The following is a 19,397-nucleotide window of genomic DNA, read 5'->3' as shown; positions in this document are numbered from 1 at the left end:
TACTAAATTTTCTTGGCATTTCAAAAGGTTTAAACAGAGGAGTTTGCAATGGATTCAAAATGAGTGGAGTAGGTTGGTTGGAGATATGGAAGTAGAGGCACCGCTGATGGATGATTCTATCCTATCTAGTTGAACTCATATGGTATGGATATGTTGATTGGTGAAATTATTTTGCTCTATGATTTTTTGGACTCCTTGATCTTCGATTCGAGTTGAGATCTTGAAAGGAGAAGCTGGAATTTCACAATTTCGATGGGCAATTTTTATCTTTCGAAGGGGTGGATGATTAGATTCAATGACTTGGCCATCATCTAATTGCCACTTGTATTGTTTATCTAAAACAAATATTTCTTTTTGTTTAAGAAAATATTCTTCAAACCAATCGAAGAAAAACATATGAGCTCCTATTTGGCCAAGGAATTCATAATATTTTTCTTTTGATTCTTTTGGCTTGAGTTTTGAATTTATCAAAAAACCAATTTCGAATATCGGTATTTTCTATGGAATTGAACTCTTTGTTTAGGAAAATCCGATCGTGTACAAAATCTTTTTCCAAAATGAAGCATTCTCGATTTGGGACATTGGGGATTGAGTGGGTTTAGGAGACCCTATATCCTGTCTTTGATGATAAACAGGAATCTCCCCAATTTCGATGCCACTCAAATTCAAAGGTGGAGCACTTGGACTAGGAGGTTTTTGTGCATAGATATTGATATTACCTTGATCACCATCTGGCAAAGTAATGATAGGAGGTAGATTTGGATGAAGATCTATAGATTTTCGCGAAGAAGAAGCACTGAAAGATGGCCTTGATTTGACATCAAAAGAACGACGAGAGAATTAGATGGTCACTCTTCCCTCGGGATGTCGAATGATATTGGTTGGATCATTATTCTGAACAACGGTTTGGGGTATTGGATTTTCTATTCCCATTGTGCTGGAAGAACCACATCATTCCAGTTGATAGACTTTGGAATTATGGCATTAGACCGTAGAATGTCGGTTTGTGAAAGGAGGGTTTCTCCTTTGGGAGCTTTTATTTAAAGTATGGATATCAAAAGCAGAAGACATGTTTTTGTAATGAACTTTGTAGATGAGAGAGAGGTATCGATCCCTCAGCTACATTATAGTTATGTGTTTTGATTTGTAAGACAAGGGATTTGAGAATGTTCTTGTCTTTCAAAGATATGGAAAAATTTGGATAACAATCAAAATGGATGGGGCCATTGCAGAAACTTGTTTCCACAATGGCGAGAATAGAATCTTCATATCTCAAGAGTCTTGCATGTCTTAAGACAAGGAGTAAAGAAGTATTCAAACCTTCCTTGAGGAGTGGTTTACTTCTGACTATGCTTTTTTAAAGATTCTTTATTCAAAAGATGTATCAAAGAATATGAAGAAGAGAGAGAGGGATGTCTCATTCTTCTGTCGTAATTATGTAATCATTTGATTTGAAGATCTTACGAAACTTTGGTTTCGCATAGATCCGATCATACTTAACCTTTGGAATTTTTCAATTTTTTATGGATTTATTGAAATCTTCTATGGTTATTTCTTCTCTATGCAAAGGATCTTCAGTCTGAGAAAACTCAAATGTGGAGTTATTAGAAGAAGAATTGGTTCTTCTCAAAAGATTCATCATATATAAAAACCTTTTTATTCACACAATTGATTCCTCGGGTTACCAGTCCCGCTAAACAACGGGCTTACGCACCTCTGTCGGGACCACATCGGTTAAAATGAGATAGCCTCTTTTGGGCGAATAAACTCATATATATATATATATATATATATATATATATATATATATATATATATATATATATATATATATATAAATAGCTTCCTTCCTAATGTAACTTTTTAGATTCCCCACATTATATATATAGTAAATAGCTTCCTTCCTAATGTAACTTTTTAGATTCCCCACATTTTCATCGCGTTCTCCCGACGCTGTCTGAATTCGTGAACTTCACCACCATGTGCGGTTTGCATATATTGAATAATGCCGTTTGCTTTGCTTTATATTCCGTGGACATTGCTCCCTTCCATTGTTCCCATTTGTCCCCTCTCTAACCCCTACCCCAACGGTGTCGGTGTTGCGTGACCGCCTCTGAGAAAATCGCGTTCTTCTCGTCCGTTTCCTGCATTGAGGGAGGGGGGAGATGAAGGTGGTGGACAAGATCAGAGAGGCCGTCGTGGCGTGTGAGCGCGGCGGCGAAGCCAACAGCGGGAGGAACAGGAGGGAGGCCGTGTTCTCGTTGGAGTTCTTCACGCCGAGGAAGGCGTCCGAGGTGGACCACCTGCTGGGACTCATCGGCCGCCTGGTTGCCCGCGGGCCGGCGTTCTGCGACCTCACGTGGCGGTCCGGCAGCTTGGCCACCGACGACCTTACCCTGGAAGTGACGGCGAAGATGCAGAACGCAGTCCCCGTGGAGACGATGATGCACCTCGCCTGCACCAACATGCCCGTCCAGAGGATTGATCGCGCCCTGGAGAGGATCAAGTCCGACGGCGTCCAGAACGTGCTCGCCCTCCGCGGGGACCCGCCGAACGGCCAGGACAAGTTCGTCCCGGTCCCGGACGGCTTCGCCAGCGCCCTCGAGTTGGTAATTACGGACTCCCGATGCATGTTCACGTGTCGAGTTGGGGTTGTTGAATCCGTTTTGACTCTTGCCATTGCAAAGCCGATAGCAATTTCCACTGAACGTGCTCAAAGTTTGATCCGTCGTGAATTCGTCTCAATGATTGGCAGTTTCATTTACACATGCATGGCCCTAAATATTCACGCCTAGGCATTTAGAGCCTAGTTATGCAAATCATTCGCAAGTTTGGTGGACAACATCTGTGTGCAAAATGAACCATTTCTAGTGATGAAAGAGGCATGTCTTCTTCAATTGCAGAACCAACATATCGTTTGTAACAACAAATGCTTTTGTATATCCTGTTTTGTACGTGGTTCTGTCTTGCTCTTTACAAACTTGATTGGAGATTGGCTGCGGCAGCCGCCCTGTATTCGCTCTTTATTCATGCTTATTGTTTTCGTTCTGGATCTGCTCGGTTATAAATGCAGGTGGAACACATCAAAGCCAAATATGGGGATTACTTTGGCATTACTGTTGCTGGCTATCCAGGTTCTTTAATCTGTTCTACTCAATCGTTGCCTTAAAAGCTTGCATATTTCCCATTGTTTCATTAGATGTGACAGTTATATCATAATGAACTGTTGTTCAATGTGATCAGAGGGCCATCCTGATGTCATAGGAAGCGAAGGCGTGGCCTCTGATGATGCTTACCAGAATGAGCTCGCCTACTTGAAGCGAAAGGTTCGGTTTCTCTGGGGAATGTTACTATTGTACCTGTCACATTCGGTGCCAATTCGTGCATATGGTTTTTTCATGTTCCCTCTGGTTCTTTTTGTAGGTGGATGCTGGAGCAGACCTCATAATCACTCAACTGTTTTTTGACACCGATATTTTCCTCAAGTTTGTGAACAATTGCCGCCAAGTTGGAATAACTTGCCCCATTGTTCCTGGCATCATGCCGATCGCCACATATAAGGGGTTCGTGCGCATGACCGGTATATGCAAAACAAAGGTTAGAGTCACCTTCTTCTCTTGTTATTGTGACGTATTTCCTCTTCTAGTGCTTCCAGATATTGCTCATGTTTACATGGTTTCAGGCAATTGGTAACCTGAATAGGAATTCTTGTATTTCAATTGCATGGACAGGGCATCTTAGCAGCTTCTTCCCATATAAGTATGCTTAAATCAGATTCTTTCTCGGGCTTAGGCTGAGGAGAAGTAGTGATGTTGACAAGTGTGATTTAAAAATGATAATCAAGTTATATGACGCACGAAAACAGGACAAATCAGACTACTATATTTTAGAGGAAGATTTGTGATGTGTTGCAGAATCAGTTAATTTGTTGATTCTGCTTGTTTAACCGTCACTAAATGTTTCAGTACACATGTTGCAGATACCAGCTGAAGTCTCCGCTGCTTTGGAACCGATAAAGCATAATGATGAGGCTGTTAGGAACTACGGAATTCACCTTGGAACAGAAATGTGCAAGAAAATTTTGGCTAGTGGAATCAAGACTCTACACATGTATACATTCAACAAGGAAGTGTCGGCCTTGGCGATACTAATGGTTGTTCCAAATACCCTTCGAATTCAGTATGTTTCGTAGCTTTTATACTGACTTGCACTGTGTATCTCAATCAGAATCTTGGCTTGATTGAAGAGTCCGGAGTTTCAAGGTCTCTTCCTCAGAGACATCCTTCGAAGGTCCTTCCTGTTGAGGAGGATCAACACCCCAATTCTGGTACTAAGGAGGCCAAGAAAAAGTTTTAGCGTCATTCCACTGGAAAACACCGTGCAATTCTTTGATGCAACAAATTATTGGCGTCTTGACTGTAGGACGAGTCCAAAGCGCTAACATTTCAAGGCCATGGAATCAGACCAATGCCCTCTCAAATGGGGTGATTTAGGAGCAACTAGAACCAGAGCGCAAGTCTCCTTTCGAATTCAGGTCATTGTATCATTTCTTCGCTAAAAAAGAGAATTACATAGTTACATTGGAACTTAAACATTCATCTACAAAGATAGGTATGTAAATTCACGTGTTGATTAATTGATGTGGAAGACGTTGCCAAGATTCTCTGTTGCACCGAATTTCTTTTGGCAGAAGATAGTCGTGATCTTATATATGACTGTTGACCAGTCGCATTCTGATTTCTCCAAGCCTCTCATTAGTGGAGTCTCTCTCTCTCTCTCTCTCTCTCTCGTAGTTATTCTTGTCTTTTTATGGAGTGAAAAACATCATTCAGCCAATAAAACCTAAAGGTTTGGCTTATTTCTATTTTGGGGTTTGGTGTGGTGGGACCCTCTCCAACAACCCCGCATCCAAGCGTTCTCATTCCAAGGTTTTGGTGATGGATAGAGAGAGCCGTGGATTTGCTATATATGTTTGTCCTACCTACGTCTAGACTTAACCTTTGACTTTAGCAAATTAATCGGTTTGTGCCTTTTCCTCAAGATCATTCTTGTGAGCGTTAACTTGTGTGCTCTTGTAATTACTCAGTGCGGTGTCCAAAATGCTCGTGAAAAGCCGGTAATGCCGCATCGGTAGATACTGTGATTAGCAGAACTTTTTGCATGGAGATTCGGCCGAGTATGTTTAGTGTAGTTCTAGTTCTTGAGCCGAACGATGTCCATGGACGACTATCTTAATTTGATAAGAGGGATTTGGCTTCTGCAGCATTGTCTTCTCCGTGGACACAAAGTAGAGATGTAAGGAAAGGATAAGAGCTGGGTTGGTGACACCCTCAAGCCCATCTCGGGTCCCCACATCTAATCTAGAGATGAAAAATGGAAGTTGTGAAATCTCATCATGGCAAGAAGTTGGGACCATCCTAGAAACCAAATCTCAAAAGGGTTGTTCTAGCCTGGCGCTCGGTTGTTGAAATCTGATTTGAATCTTCCACTGGGTGCATCTAAAAAAAATTAAAAATTCAATCTTTTACCGGTTGCAATGGGAATGAATCAGACCACTGTAATGTAATGTAATGGAACTTGGGTGGAGTGTCTGTAAAAGAGTCAGCTCTTGAGGAGGTGAGGGTGGGCGGTGGTTGAGTGATGGTTGTGTTCGGGTGTGGTGCTGTGGGCCCTCTCACCAACTCTCTCCTTATATTGGGTGACTGAATCTCAGATCTCATTTCGTCCTCTCTCTCTCTCTCTCTCTCTCTCTCTCTATATCCGCCATTGATGCGTGAGGCAGAGTAGTGCGCGAACCTCAGCCTCTGATATCTCTCCCACCCTGTCGGTGCTCGCTTTTATTTCACCCCGAGAACCGACGAGATCTCGGAGAAAACGAAGGCGCAATGAAGGTGATTGACAAGATCAGAGAGTCGGCTGGCGTGTGCAACGGCGATGCCAGCCAGAGGAAGGCGGTGTTCTCGTTCGAGTTCTTCCCGCCGAAGACGGAGGACGGCGTCGACAACCTCTTCGAGCGGATGGACCGGATGGTCGTCCACAACCCTTCCTTCTGCGACATCACCTGGGGCGCCGGCGGCTCGACCGCCGACCTGACCCTCGACATCGCGAACCGGATGCAGAACATGATCTGCGTCGAGACCATGATGCACCTCACCTGCACCAACATGCCCGTCGAGAAGATCGACCACGCCCTCGCCGCCATCAAATCCAATGGAATACAGAACGTCCTCGCCCTCCGTGGCGACCCCCCGCACGGCCAGGACAAGTTCGTCCAGGTCCAGGGCGGGTTTGCCTGCGCCCTCGACTTGGTTCGTTTACTTCATTCTTTTCTTGGGCATTTTGGGAGTTTGTAATTGATGCACTTAACACTTGCTTGGTATCTAGATTTTGAGTACGTTAGATTGTCCTGTGTCATCGTGAAGTTCTGGATCTGCTTACTTGTTAGGAGTAAAATGCAGGTGAAACACATCAGAGCCAAATATGGAGATTACTTCGGCATTACGGTTGCTGGCTATCCAGGTTGTTTAATTTGCTCTGCTCTCTTCACTCGTTTCCTGAAAATCTCGTGTTTTTTATTGGTTTGTAAGCATTGTGTGAGATTTCAATGTCTTGCTATTTTGTGCAATCAGAGGGCCATCCGGATGTCATAGGAAAAGATGGCGTGGCTACATTGCAGGCTTACCAGAGCGAGCTCGCCTATTTGAAGAGAAAGGTACGGCGGCATCACGCCAGTTCGGATCAATCTAGTGGTCGTTTATGTTTATGACTTCTATGTGCATGTGTCCATGTGACCAATAAATGTTTGTAGGTGGATGCTGGAGCTGATCTCATCATTACCCAACTATTTTATGACACTGATATTTTCCTCAAGTTCGTGAATGACTGTCGCCAAGTTGGAATTCGTTGTCCTATTGTTCCAGGCATCATGCCGATTAACAACTATAAGGGCTTCATTCGCATGACTGGTTTCTGCAAAACAAAGGTGTGTTACTTTCTCCTGTATGTGCTCCATTTGCTCTACTGGTGCTTTCAGATATTGCCGATGCTAATATGGTTCGGGGAAAGCCGGTGCTCTGCATTGGTTGTGCAATAATTCTCTAGGATAAAATCTCAACACATTCTCGCTGTCCATGTCCTATTTAGTCAAATAATATGAGGTTTTCTTGACTTATTCTAGTATGCAACTAGAATTCGGTTGGGTTAAATATAAATAAAAATGGGAAATTGTAAATTTGATGAATTCGTCTGGCACTAAATTAAATGGGAAGATCAACGTGGCAGCATATTGTATGAAAATATTATGGTTTGGACCATTTTATACTTGGTAATACTATTGTGGTGTGGATCCCTTTTCTAGATTGGATGAAAGGGAGAGAGGCAACCCTTATCTCATGGCTCACGCTTAGCTAAAAGGAAATAATGTTGAAAGCAATCAAAAGAAGATGATAATCACAAGGCAATGCAGAATTATGTACTGATTTTTCCAGTTCTATTATCATTGAATGCTTGAATGGAGTATGTTGCAGATACCAGCTGAAATAACTGCTGCCTTGGAGCCAATCAAGGACAATGAAGAAGCTGTTAGAAACTATGGTATTCACCTTGGAGCTGAAATGTGTAAGAAAATTTTGGCTAATGGAATCAAGACAATTCATCTTTACACGCTCAACATGGAGAAGTCAGCATTGGCTATATTAACGGTTGTTCCAACATCCTCGAGCCTTTAACTATATTTGCATTGTTGGGGTAGCTTTGATCTCTTCAGGCTTTTACTAACATATAGTAAGTATTTCATCAGAATCTTGGTTTGATTGAGGAGGCTAAAGTTTCAAGGTCTCTTCCTTGGAGACGTCCTACAAATGTCTTCCGTGTCAAGGAAGATGTCCGGCCTATATTCTGGTACAATACATGAGGATGAGAAGTTTAGTGTTAGTTTATTGTAAATTAGATATTATTATTCATCGGACGTGATGATTGGGCTTATCATGGCAGGGCAAATCGTCCGAAGAGTTATATTTCAAGGACCATGGGGTGGGACCAATACCCTCGTGGACGATGGGGCGATTCCCGGAGTGCATCGTATGGGACACTGACTGACTACCAGGTATAGCATGCCATAGATTATGCATGCGGTTGGTTTTTGACAATTGTTGAAGTAGTAGAAAGTCTTGTCATACTATTCCGTGACTACTTGAGCTTTGTTTGATGACACTGAAAATTAGGTACTTGAGCATGTGGTTTGTTTGTTAATCTGTTAAATGTTTTCCTATATAAGCAAAAGAGTTGTGTCATGCGCAGGTTTTCCTCCTGTTTGGATGTTTTTCTTTTGCTATGTTTGTGCCCATCTTTATTGGTGTTGTGTCGTGTTTTTGATCATGTAAATCATGGCTAATGTTTCATCTGTAGTCAAAGAGAGGGAGGAGGGAGGATTTGTTACTGATGTATTAATGACTTGTTTATTAGTTCTTTGATCTGTCTCCTATCTTAAGGTTTTTCCTAGTCCTATCTCCGAACTTCATTGACCAAGATTGTACGTTGTGATAAACTTCCCGTTGAATAGAGAAGATTGTGATGTTGCTGCGTTTTCAGTCAATTTAATGGAGTTCTGCAGTCTTCAAGTTCCTATGGATTTGCTAATTTAGAGAGGACTCACTCTTCCTTGTGATTTCCTTTATTTACAATGTTTGTTCTGCTTTGGAGATATATGCGGTTATTTTGTTCAATATGGTTTGCAAGGCTTATTCTCGTTATGATCTATAAGTGGCACTAACCATTCTGTAAATTGTCCTTTTCTGGTGCCAGTTCATGCGTCCACGTGCCCGTGACAAGAAACTTCATGAAGAATGGGTTGTTCCCCTGAATAGCGTCGAAGATGTTCATGAGGTGATGTTGCTGTCTCTTTAGTTGTTCCTTTTGTTTCTGAATTATGAGAACCTATCAGGTCTGAATTTATGTATTTTGTGTTATTGTGCACCAGAAATTTAAGAAATTCTGCCTTGGGAAGTTAAGAAGTAGTCCTTGGTCCGAGTTGGATGGCCTTCAGCCAGAGACAAGAATCATTAATGAACAACTGGGAAGAATTAATTTGAAAGGTTTCCTAACAATTAACAGCCAACCAGCGGTTAATGGGGAAAGATCTGATTCTCCTTCTGTTGGTAAGAAGACATGCCATGGTGTTTCTTTGAGTTCTCTGCTTATCATTGTTTCCTGATAAGTTGAGCTGGTAGAGGCCATGATTTTACTTATTCACGTAATAGCTTACGAACTGTGGAGAAGAAGATTAGTTGCACACAGCAATTCTTTGAATTGGTTTGGTCTTTAAGTACGAATTTTTATAAGTAGTTACATGCATTAAGCTGTGAATTTGTCTTAGACAATCATTGTGCTTCAAGCCATTATTTGTTGAGTTGTCTTCTCTGGTCTATATCGTCTCATTAGGGCATGTGCGAAGTTCAGTCTGAAATTATGGGCAATTACTTTCGTAGTAACTGTCTTAGTATGAAGATTATGACACATAGAATCCGTAATGGAAAAGGCAAACAAGGTTAGGATCTGTACTGGTAGGTACTCAACAGCAGGCTTCTTCAGTCTTCTGGATTTATTGAGTAGAAATACAGGGGAATAGAGCACATGGTTTAAGCACTTTGTTATTGAATATAGAAAAAGAATTGCATATGTAGTATGCTCGTGGATGGTCGTAAAATGTCTTGTCAAAGTTTTATGCCAACAAAGGCTAGGTGATGACGGTAATACGTAATATGCAGTTCTCTTAGCAATTTTATTGTGGTTACTTTAAAGGTACATACCGAGAGATTCAGAGAAAAGTTTGTATTGCGTGATAAGATTTCGAGAGAAATATTCAATTCACGAATTTGAGTTCTGTTGGTAGAGGCTGGGTCTGTGAGAGGGCTTACATGTGAAGGGGTAAGAAAGGGTTAGTAAGAGATAAAGCTAAAAAATTAGAGAGATTTCCAGGACCCGGAAGATCTTATTTAGGACATGAACTCAATGAGGTTGAAGAATATATGACACAGTGGGGAAAAAAAAACTAGTAAAAAAGTTCCCTTTTTTTGTTAGTTTTGAGAATTGGCTCTCTTTGTTTTGCAAACTTAACAGGCTTAAAACATCTTAAACCTTGGAGTTTTCCCAGAGAAACTTAAGTTGTGATTCTTCCATTAAAGTTTGTGCTGTTTCTGCGTCTGTTATAAGTAGTCAAGGGACTTATTTACATTGCTTGAGTTCAGTTTGCAGAATGCTCCTAAGGCCTTTTTCTTCCCGAAGAAAACTGGATGCACTAGGAATGTGGATCACTAGTTCTCGTGTCTTTCTCTTGCCTTTCTAACGCCTCGCGACTGATGTTTTTTCAGGATGGGGTGGTCCTGGAGGTTACGTGTACCAAAAGGCCTATCTGGAGTTTTTCTGCTCTCCAGAAAAATTAAACACCCTCGTGGAGAAATGCAAGGGATTCCCAAACCTGACCTACATTGGCGTTAACAAAGAAGGTGACAAATGGATATCCAACGTCGGGGAATCCGATGTGAACGCAGTGACGTGGGGAGTCTTCCCGGCGAAGGAGATTATTCAACCCACTGTGGTTGATCCGGCCAGCTTTTCGGTCTGGAAGGATGAGGCGTTCGAAATCTGGTCGAGGGGGTGGGCTCGTCTGTACCCCGAGGGTGACCCGTCGCAAAAATTGCTTCACGAGGTTCGTGCGCTCTCATCATACATGTCTTTCGTATATGGACCATGTCACTTACCTGCCTGTACATTCTTGCTTTTTCTTTTTTGTTCGTGTCCCTCATTTTTGGAGCTTTTGTTATAACAAGGGATGTCTTTATCTTTGCAGATACAGAGCAGTTACTTCCTGGTAAGCTTGGTAGATAACGATTACATGAAGAGCGATTTGTTCGCTGTGTTCGATGATATATGAAGCGTGCCACTTACCGCCATCGAGTTGCAGTGGAGATGCCTGTACTTTGATTTCCTCAAGGAGATTGTTGTGGGAATAACCTGTTGGGTTTCTGGTATTGCAATTTACCACACAAGTTGTAATCTAGATAGTCCAGCAGATGGTTTTTCTTTTCAATCCTTAGAATGTTATATTGATTTACAAATTTTCTCGGCCTTGTATACTTATATGGGGTTCAGGTTTGTTCGTTGAATATGTAGTCCATCAGTATTCTCAGCATGAACGATGCGGAGTATTTATGATGATGATGATGACATGTCATGAAATGATTTCACAGCGACATTTCATCGGATTTGATGCGGTTCTAGTCTGGCGCATCGCGAGACATTATATCGGTCGAAGCAAGTTATGACAGTTCTTATGGAGACGCAACAAAATGGACCGTGTAGCTTGTGAGCCCCGGTTAACAGTTTCCTGATGTAACATAGAAGCATCCGAATGTGAGCGTCTTCCGTCGCAGCTTTAGGTACTTTTCTGCTATGAAAATTGGGCAAATAGCCTGCTTAGACACGATATCAGCACAAGAAAAGATGCCGCAAAAAGTGCCCTATCCTCCGAACCAAAGTTATTTTTTTTTATCGAACTCCAAACCAAAGTTGATTAGCCAAAATCCAGACTGCTCGAAGCATCTTGCTTCCTCATCATCGCCAGCATTAAGTTCGCATCTCCATTCAAAATCGTTCTCTCCTTTGAAAAATGGCAAGCCTCTGCCCGTAACATACATTCATGAAAGAACCGAAGGGAAATTTCAACTCTAGCCCTCTAGCACTTTACAGTTTGATGATATTAGCTGATAGGATGCTACTGCTCGTGATTCAAAAGAAAAGGACCAGAATGAGAAGCACATTGCCATACACAGTCAAGATATATTGGCATTCTTCAGAGATTTGCATACTACCATACCTAGAGATGTCCGCATGAAGTGATGTCCGAGCATGGCATTACAGGAAGCATCGGTCTTCAGATGGGGCTGGACCGACTCCCAAATCTTTTTCTTTTGAACCTTCAAAATTTTTGTGCGGAACCATCAAGAAAAAAGACATAATATATTGTCATGTCCTCAATAAGTATTTTCTTTCGGTTTCATGCTCATTATAATTCTTAGTCCACCAAGTATACATATCTTCACTTCTTGTTTCACTTACTGACGGGGCTGAAAGGCCTGAGACTCTTGGAATACTTGTGTCATCATGAGTGCAGAAATGTATACTTCACAGTAAAAGAAGCATGCAATGAGAAAATCCTACTACATCTTCAATGTAGCCTTTCCTAATCGAAAGCTTTTTGCTTTTTAAGCTTTAAAAGCTTTCAAGCTTCTCCGATTGCTAGTACTTTAGATAATGTAATTACTACTGGACAGGAGGTTTCAGACACAAGGCAAGATCAACTGATGTCACGATAAGACAATGGCAAAAACGTGCAATTACATGACTACAATAAGGCATAACCTACTAAACCTTCAACATAGGCTTTTCTAATTGGAAAACATGAGTTTTGTTCTCTCTTGAAAGTAACAAGTTATTGGTTTAACTGATGCAAGGGCGTAAGAAACAATTAAATGATGCTTACGGTACTTAAATCAATACCAAACATCAAAAAAGAAAAAGTAATGCTCTGGTGATATATCAATTGGCAGATCAATGGCATCGATCTTAAGCCCATTCAAGTTCCTTCAGTTGGGCTGCAATCACCATGATAATGGTCAAAGAAGGACTTTAGCAGAGGCGGAAATTTTGTGGCGAACGGTTGACCACACAGTCAACAGTCCACGCATCACAAGAAATATCTTTTTAGAAAATCATATCCTAACAGTGTGGAAACAAAAGAGAGAGACCATTGACGATTGTAATGCGTCATGCATATACTCCCAGAGATAGTACGTAGAAAGTACCTGATTAGGCGTTGCAGGAAGAGGTTGTTTTTCTTTTTCATCTTCTGAACCAAACCATATTCTCTCACCAGGCATCGAGCCCTCAGGAGGCAAAAGAAGCTCAACATTTTCATGAGATGCATCAGAAGCAGCCAGAAGCATTCCGTTTGATTTAACTCCACGCATATTCCTTGGCTTCAGATTTGCTAGTACAACTACATTTCTGCCCTGCAAATTTTAAACAAACATCATTAACATGACTCATCCAAAAAAGAAATGATAGCATCCCAAGTCATAGTTCTATATATTGTCCCAAATCTGGTCAGTAATTCAACCGCCAATATGATAACTATGTTTTGTACTCTTAAGTTTGCAGGGTATCAAGAAGCATCCCACCTGTCTATTACTTAAATTGTTGAAGAGAAGAGGACCTGTAATGCCACAGGCAAAAAAAGGATCTGTTTACACGTGCTTTACGCACAAAAGGCAAAGATGCACTTTCTAAAACTAGCAAACTTTTTTGCCATTTGACGAGAAGAACCTTTAGGGCTATGTTCAGTTGATAGTGGACCTACAACACATTATTATTGACGGCAGTCACTTTTGATTCGCTACAATTTCAGTCCTCATATTTTTGCCTTCTTTGAAAGTAATGCCTAGCTTTTATGTGCTTGAATTTTTAATTCAATAAAGGCTGTCATTATATCAGCTGTTAATTTTCTTTTTATATCAACGGGTGTCGGGGACTCTTTGAGCACCCGATTAATACCCATCGTGTATGACAGTCCCCTGTCTGACACTCACTGGGAAATTACTGTAGACACATAGGATTGTGCCTCTAGGCTGGCCCCAAGAAATTATCAAGCAACCCAAGTCTTGAGTGAGAAGGATGAATGCGCTTGCCACTTGAGCCACCCCTTGAGGTTTCCTTGTTTCACATGTTAACTTATTTTTGCTGCTAAAGGTCATAATAATATAAATGTACACTAGCCGATCCAAAATCATGAAATTCCTTTCCCATAGGAGATCAATTCTGTTGCGCTAAGCTTCAAAGTAGGAGATCTACTTCTGACTACAAGCTCATCAACAGGGGGGATTGAAGTTACACATTGTTCGAGAAAAGTGAGTTCAAAATCATGAAGCCTACTTGGTCAGATCATTGACATCACAATTCCCTAACAAAAGAAGAAGGCATCACAATAGACCACCTACTGCAGATACCAAGCTGATACTCATAGCTTCCTCAGACCAGGCAATACATTCGACCATTTCATATTTCGTATGGCAAGACCACAGTTCCATCTAGAAGACCTCCATCAGGTAAGAGGATTCATACAGTGGCCAGGATCTAGATAAATTACACGAACTAGAAACTTGCAAGTACTGAGTGAACAAGCTTAAATGGTAGACTATTTAAATTTGACTCAACAAGAATGACACCATCAGTCTCAGGAGATGTAAAGAATGACAGAGGATGACCGAGCCTTCGTCTATATTGCAATTTCTAACGGTGTATAAGAGATCCACATTATCAAAAGGATGTCTAATTTGTCCTTTCTAATCTTAAGGTGTCATAGGACAAACCCCCAACTTACCTACAAATCTGGCCTCATCTAAATTTCTGCATGTAACCCCCCATGGAAGTCACAGATTACCTTTGCAGGACTTCCTTAAATTGTAACACCACAACCAATCATGTAGTTATTCAGCTGCTTGATCTTATAAAGGCAAATAACCTATAAAAGAAGTGCATTTGTCTCCAGCTTCCAACTAAAGAGCCCTAAATTTCCTCCTTCAGAGATTCTTTACCGTAACGAAATCAGCCAACACCTTCTTTAATGCATCAGCGCAAAAATAGATAAACTCGTTCTCTAAGGCTATGCTTCCAAGCCTCTCATTCATGACCACACCAAGCAGCTCATATCATCAAAGTAGATCAAACTAACAGAGCAGTCATGCTCATTTCGTGCATGGTACTTCAGCATTACACTTATTGAATTAACTTTTCAGACTTCTCAGTAAGGTTAGGCAGGCTGTACTTGCAGACATGAACTAAAAAGGTCAGTCATTCTGTTCTTCAAAAACTTGCTCAAACTGTTAACTCTAAATTCTTCGACTTCGAAGCCTGAGTGGCATATGACCCCTACCTATTAAAAGCTCAGAACACCAAAAACTACAAAAAAGTAACCTAAACTGAACCTCAGTCTTCAGTCGGTGAAGTGATGAGAACTATATGTGAAGGTATCCCAAGCACAACAAAGGAGAAATTGTCAATCCAAGACCACGAAAAATGCATCTGTCATGTCAGACCAGGTTAATTTTTGCCTCGCACGCAGTAGATCGACCGAGCAATCATCCAAAACCTCCTAGGCAATCCAATGAAATTGAGAGTAAAAGCATACACGCGGACCATCTACTTCATCCTCAAACTTCCAGAACAGTTCCAAGCCGCAGCAATGTACAGAGCCAAGAGTACCTGAAGCTCTTGGAGAGGGACGTACTTGACGAGGCCGCTGCAGATGATTCTCGGTTCAGGCTCGCCGACGTCCACCTCTTCCACGTACAGCGAGTCGGCCTCCTCGTGCCTCCACGCTTTGAGCACTTGCCCCACTCTTATGTCCAGCACGCTCGCCGCCTCCCCTATTTTTCTCATCCTCTCCTCCTCCGACTCCGGCTCCGGCTCCGGCCCCGCTTCCTTCACCTCCGTCGCCGGATCCGAAGAGCTCGCGGCGGCGACCTCCACGTCATTCGCGCTCGCACTCGAAGCCCTGCAAATCCGCAGCCCGCCCCCTCCTCCGCCCCTCGAAGCCAAGAGCGCGCCGCTCTTGACGTTCGCCGCTGGGAAGAGGACCATCGGCCGCCGGAGCTGGCGGCGGCAGGTGGAGAGGAGGAGGATGCCGCCGCATTTGGCGACGCTGTTGACGGCGGCCATCGGCGCCATTCCGATCAGTGCGCGAGACGCGGCTTCTCCTTGCGCCGGAGCTGACGAGAGTGAGGAGTGACGGGAGATCGCGAAACCAAAATTAAGAGTCCCGTTATCTCGTTATCCAAGATTCCGAGGGCACGTCCGCGTTCGCTCGAGTCATTTCATTTTCCTTTCCCAAGTTAATTATCACACAAATTGACAACTCACTTTTTTTTCTCAATCACGAAAACAATTAATAATAAATGATTATCGATAATAAAAATATTTTTTATTAATTAATTTTTTTAAAAATATATTATTATTACTTTTTTAGAAAACATTTTTTTTTAATCTTAAAATATGTCGTGAAACAAACGCATACTTAAATAATTTAATAGTTTCCTATTCTGACCAAGAAAAAAAAAATTGAGAGTTCCGTGCCACATGACTCGTTTTTGAATTTATACCGCGAATTCGAGAGCGCGATCACGGCATGTATTTTTCTTTTATTGCTGGGAAAATGATGAAAATCCTCAAACATGTGAAGAAAGTTATATATCTCTCAATTGAACAAAATTAATTTTTGATGTATAACTCTGAAGCTCCATTAACTTTGCCAATTGAAATACTAAAATGTGCAACATATAAACAACGGGCAATGACAAGAAGGATATTGGAGCAAAATCAACTAAAGCAATCAGAGGTTCAGGGCTTCCACGGCGGCGGTGGCGGCGGGGTGACGGGATAGAGTGGCGGGACAGCCGAGAAAATGGAGTTCTTGTCAATGCTGCGGCCGCCGCTCTCCGTCAGCGATACGAGAGCCGCCACGAGCCCCGCGTTCCCAGCCATGGTGGGCTCGGTGTAGCTGTAGTTCCCGCGCACGTCCTTGAACTGGTCGAACCGGTCCGGCCCTGCGACCATCGCCCCCGTGATCGTGTTGGGGTTGCTGTTGCGGGTGTCGCGCCACTTCCACCCCCCGGTGCACGAGTACTTCGTCTTGTCGTGCGGGATCGACGCGCCGCGGTGGTGCGCGTGTTTCGGGTACTTTGCGCCGAACCCGACCACATAGCTCATGTTCAATGGGTTTGCTCCCAGGATGTAGTTCATCTGAGTTTCATTGCCCCAACCAGAACAGAGACTTTAGCGGACAGGAGCATGAGCAAAACAAAATTCGGACTCGGTTTCGGTAAGCAGATAGGATTAGCAGTCACCTGAGAGGTGGCGAATTTCCGAAGAGTGTCGGATGATACGAAGTTCGGACCGCAGTACCATCCCGGGACGCCGGTAGCATTCATGTAATCAACGTAGAGAGACGCCAAGAACGCAGCGTTGGCGACGTATTGCAGCGGCTGTGCCTTTCCGTGGTTCAGCTGTATCATTCCTCCTGCAAATTCAAGGCAACAGCACTACTGAATTGGACTCTGTTCTTGTTGAAAACTGCGTGCATCAGATCAGATTTCATGTGATTTGCAGAGACGAGACCTTACCTTTCGTCCAATTGAACACGCGAAATTCGCGAAGATACGAGCACATGGTAAGGCCGGTCACGTTTTGGTACATGCTCAACATGTCCTCGTACGGATAGCCCGGGTTCAGGAGGATTCGCAGCCTCGTCAAGAGGAGCATCGCCGCCGGCAATTTGTTGTCCCAGCTCAGGACGCTCAAGTCCGGGATCATGTAAAACGCTTTGGCGTTCTTGGAGAGGCCCGGGTTCGTGGCCAGGGAGATGTAGGTCTGGTTCCCAGTAGCGTAGAACAGCCACGCCGCACCCCACATGTACTCGTCGAAGTAGCCCGTCGAGTTATAATAGGGCTCGATGTAAGGATTACCGCGGCAGTAAGGGGTGCGCCTCCCGAAGTCCCGGGCGAACGCGAAGAGCGTCTGGGCGCCTTTGACCAGCTTCTTGGAGTAGGAGGGGTTGTCCCGGAACACGATCGAAGCGGACGCGAGGGCCGCAGCCATTTCCCCCGCGAGATCCGGCCCGGAATTAGCGAACTGCACTGGCCGCGCATAGTCCATGTCCTCCGGCCTGGTCCAACAGTAGTGATCGTCCGGAGTCGTTGAACCGTTCTGAGATCCGCCCACCTAGAAGAACAGCAACATCAAATGGAGTTCCATATGAATGAGCATTCCTGAAGCTAAATTCTGAACCTGGACTCACAAATTCCTCAGAAAGTTGGGCACTTTAAGCCTCTGAATCTAATCAAGTCTGATCAAGAGCCTAACAAAGTTGGGAGATAATTCCATCCAAATTCTGATCAATAACCCGTTGACCACATTTTACTTGTACTAACTCTGTAGATCAGACGATCCGAAGTGCCACCCGTCGACCCGAGTATCGGAGACCGACAGGAGTGACCAAGATAACCCGAGTTTTTCGTCTAAGATACGAATGATCGAACTGAGTTCGTATCAGAATACGCTTTCTACGTACTTCATCCATTACTCTGAGTTCATACAACTTAAAAAGCTTAAAGCTATAAGCCGGAGATTAGCATGCAAATCGCCGATCAGGAACTAAAACCAGATAAACAATGGAACAGTCATTTTTTCCGGCGACATGTGACAAAGCATTACCTGACTGCAGATCTTGTCGATCTTGGTCGCCGAGGAGTTGAAGGTCAGGAGGAGGTAGTCGGTGCCCCACTTGATGAGGTCCCGGGCGTGGTTGTACTCGCCGACCGCCTGGTACTTGTGGTTGTACTCGATCACGCTCCAGCTCAACATCGTCATTGCGAACGCCATCGGGAAATGGAACTTGGTGTTGTCGCCCGCGTCGTAGTACCCTCCGACCAGCCCTCCCTTCACGTCCGTCGTGTTCCCGTCCTGCAGCCCCGAGTTGCCTCTCCAAGGGATGCCATTATTCTTGGGCAATATCCCAGCTGCACCGGAAAGAAAAAAATCAAGATTCGCGACGTTATCAGAGGCCGAATCCTGGTCGTTCTGCAAAGCAAACCGACTTCATAATCAATCGATTCGACGAGACGACCGGAGATCGAGATTGAGAAGGAGGCATGTACACTTTTGGGCATTGAAGAAGAGGAGCGCCTTGTGGAGCGCCACGGTGTAATTGTCGGGCGGCGGCGGACGAGGCTTGTGCCTCGGCACGGTCTTGACGATGATGACGGGGAGGGCGATCAAGAAGAAGGCGGCGACGAAGGCCCAGCCGGTCCACTTGAGCGCCTTGCGGCTGCAGACGACGCAGCCCAAGTCGACGTACTTGTCCTTCTTGGGGCGCTGGTCGTGGGAGCCGAGGAGCCAGCTCTGCTGGGTCTCGTCGAGCTCGTGGTGGTGCGGCTGGGGGTGCAGGGCGGCCGGGTCCCACTCCCGGCTCCGCTGGTCGTCCTCCGTGGCGGAGGACTCTCCGTTGATCTCGAACGACCCGCCCCAGTGGTTCCTGGCATGCATCTCGACACAATCCGAAGCCCCTCGGATCGATCGAACTCAGTTCATGGAAGCGACGTTACTTCTTCTTCTTCTCCAACCGGTTCGTGTGAAGATTCGATCCTCGGCACGACATGATCATATGAAAGCGAGGTTGGTGGTAGCGAGTGAGATTTGGCAACTCCCCATCTCTGATTTCCTTGTTCATTTTCCTATTCTTTTTCTTTTTTTGATCCGTTCATATGTTTCGTGCAATGAACAGACAGACA

General features: G+C 43.7%; 5 protein-coding genes across 5 annotated transcripts in view; 2 read left to right on the top strand and 3 right to left on the bottom strand.

The window, feature by feature from the left end:
- The window catches only part of LOC115739228 (MLO-like protein 15), a 31,904-nt gene extending 29,658 nt beyond the window's left edge, over positions 1-2,246 (bottom strand). The window contains exon 1 of the mRNA XM_030672235.2: positions 2,084-2,246. The gene's annotated coding sequence lies outside the window, so the exon portion shown is untranslated. The remainder of the gene's footprint in view (positions 1-2,083) is intronic.
- LOC115739318 (probable methylenetetrahydrofolate reductase) lies at positions 2,070-4,660 on the top strand. Its single transcript, XM_030672354.2, has 6 exons — positions 2,070-2,609; positions 3,074-3,134; positions 3,244-3,326; positions 3,424-3,597; positions 3,980-4,153; positions 4,228-4,660. The coding sequence occupies exons 1-6, from the start codon at positions 2,166-2,168 to the stop codon at positions 4,354-4,356; spliced, it is 1,065 nt and encodes a 354-aa protein (XP_030528214.1). The 5' UTR covers positions 2,070-2,165; the 3' UTR covers positions 4,357-4,660.
- Positions 4,661-5,633: 973 nt separating this feature from the next.
- On the top strand, positions 5,634-11,257 carry LOC115739315 (methylenetetrahydrofolate reductase 2-like). The gene is made up of 11 exons (XM_030672346.2): positions 5,634-6,308; positions 6,459-6,519; positions 6,630-6,712; positions 6,809-6,982; positions 7,527-7,700; positions 7,799-7,899; positions 7,993-8,104; positions 8,803-8,883; positions 8,978-9,155; positions 10,368-10,705; positions 10,847-11,257. Exons 1-11 carry the CDS (start codon positions 5,886-5,888, stop codon positions 10,928-10,930), a joined length of 1,809 nt encoding a protein of 602 aa, XP_030528206.1. The 5' UTR covers positions 5,634-5,885; the 3' UTR covers positions 10,931-11,257.
- Positions 11,258-11,602: 345 nt separating this feature from the next.
- LOC115739319 (aminoacyl tRNA synthase complex-interacting multifunctional protein 1) lies at positions 11,603-15,904 on the bottom strand. The gene is made up of 3 exons (XM_030672355.2): positions 15,316-15,904; positions 12,861-13,067; positions 11,603-11,972 (listed from the first exon to the last, which is right to left on the bottom strand). The coding sequence occupies exons 1-3, from the start codon at positions 15,778-15,780 to the stop codon at positions 11,829-11,831; spliced, it is 816 nt and encodes a 271-aa protein (XP_030528215.1). The 5' UTR covers positions 15,781-15,904; the 3' UTR covers positions 11,603-11,828.
- A 426-nt stretch (positions 15,905-16,330) lies between these two features.
- Positions 16,331-19,196, bottom strand: LOC115739314 (endoglucanase 12-like). Its single transcript, XM_030672345.2, has 5 exons — positions 18,765-19,196; positions 18,322-18,626; positions 17,232-17,829; positions 16,956-17,128; positions 16,331-16,851 (listed from the first exon to the last, which is right to left on the bottom strand). Exons 1-5 carry the CDS (start codon positions 19,150-19,152, stop codon positions 16,450-16,452), a joined length of 1,866 nt encoding a protein of 621 aa, XP_030528205.1. The 5' UTR covers positions 19,153-19,196; the 3' UTR covers positions 16,331-16,449.
- Positions 19,197-19,397: the final 201 nt, after the last annotated feature.

This window comes from Rhodamnia argentea, chromosome 10 (genome assembly GCF_020921035.1).
Source record: "Rhodamnia argentea isolate NSW1041297 chromosome 10, ASM2092103v1, whole genome shotgun sequence".
Lineage (NCBI taxonomy): Eukaryota > Viridiplantae > Streptophyta > Magnoliopsida > Myrtales > Myrtaceae > Rhodamnia > Rhodamnia argentea.
Note: the sequence above shows the minus strand (reverse complement) of the source record. Positions and strands in the feature narration are given on the sequence as shown.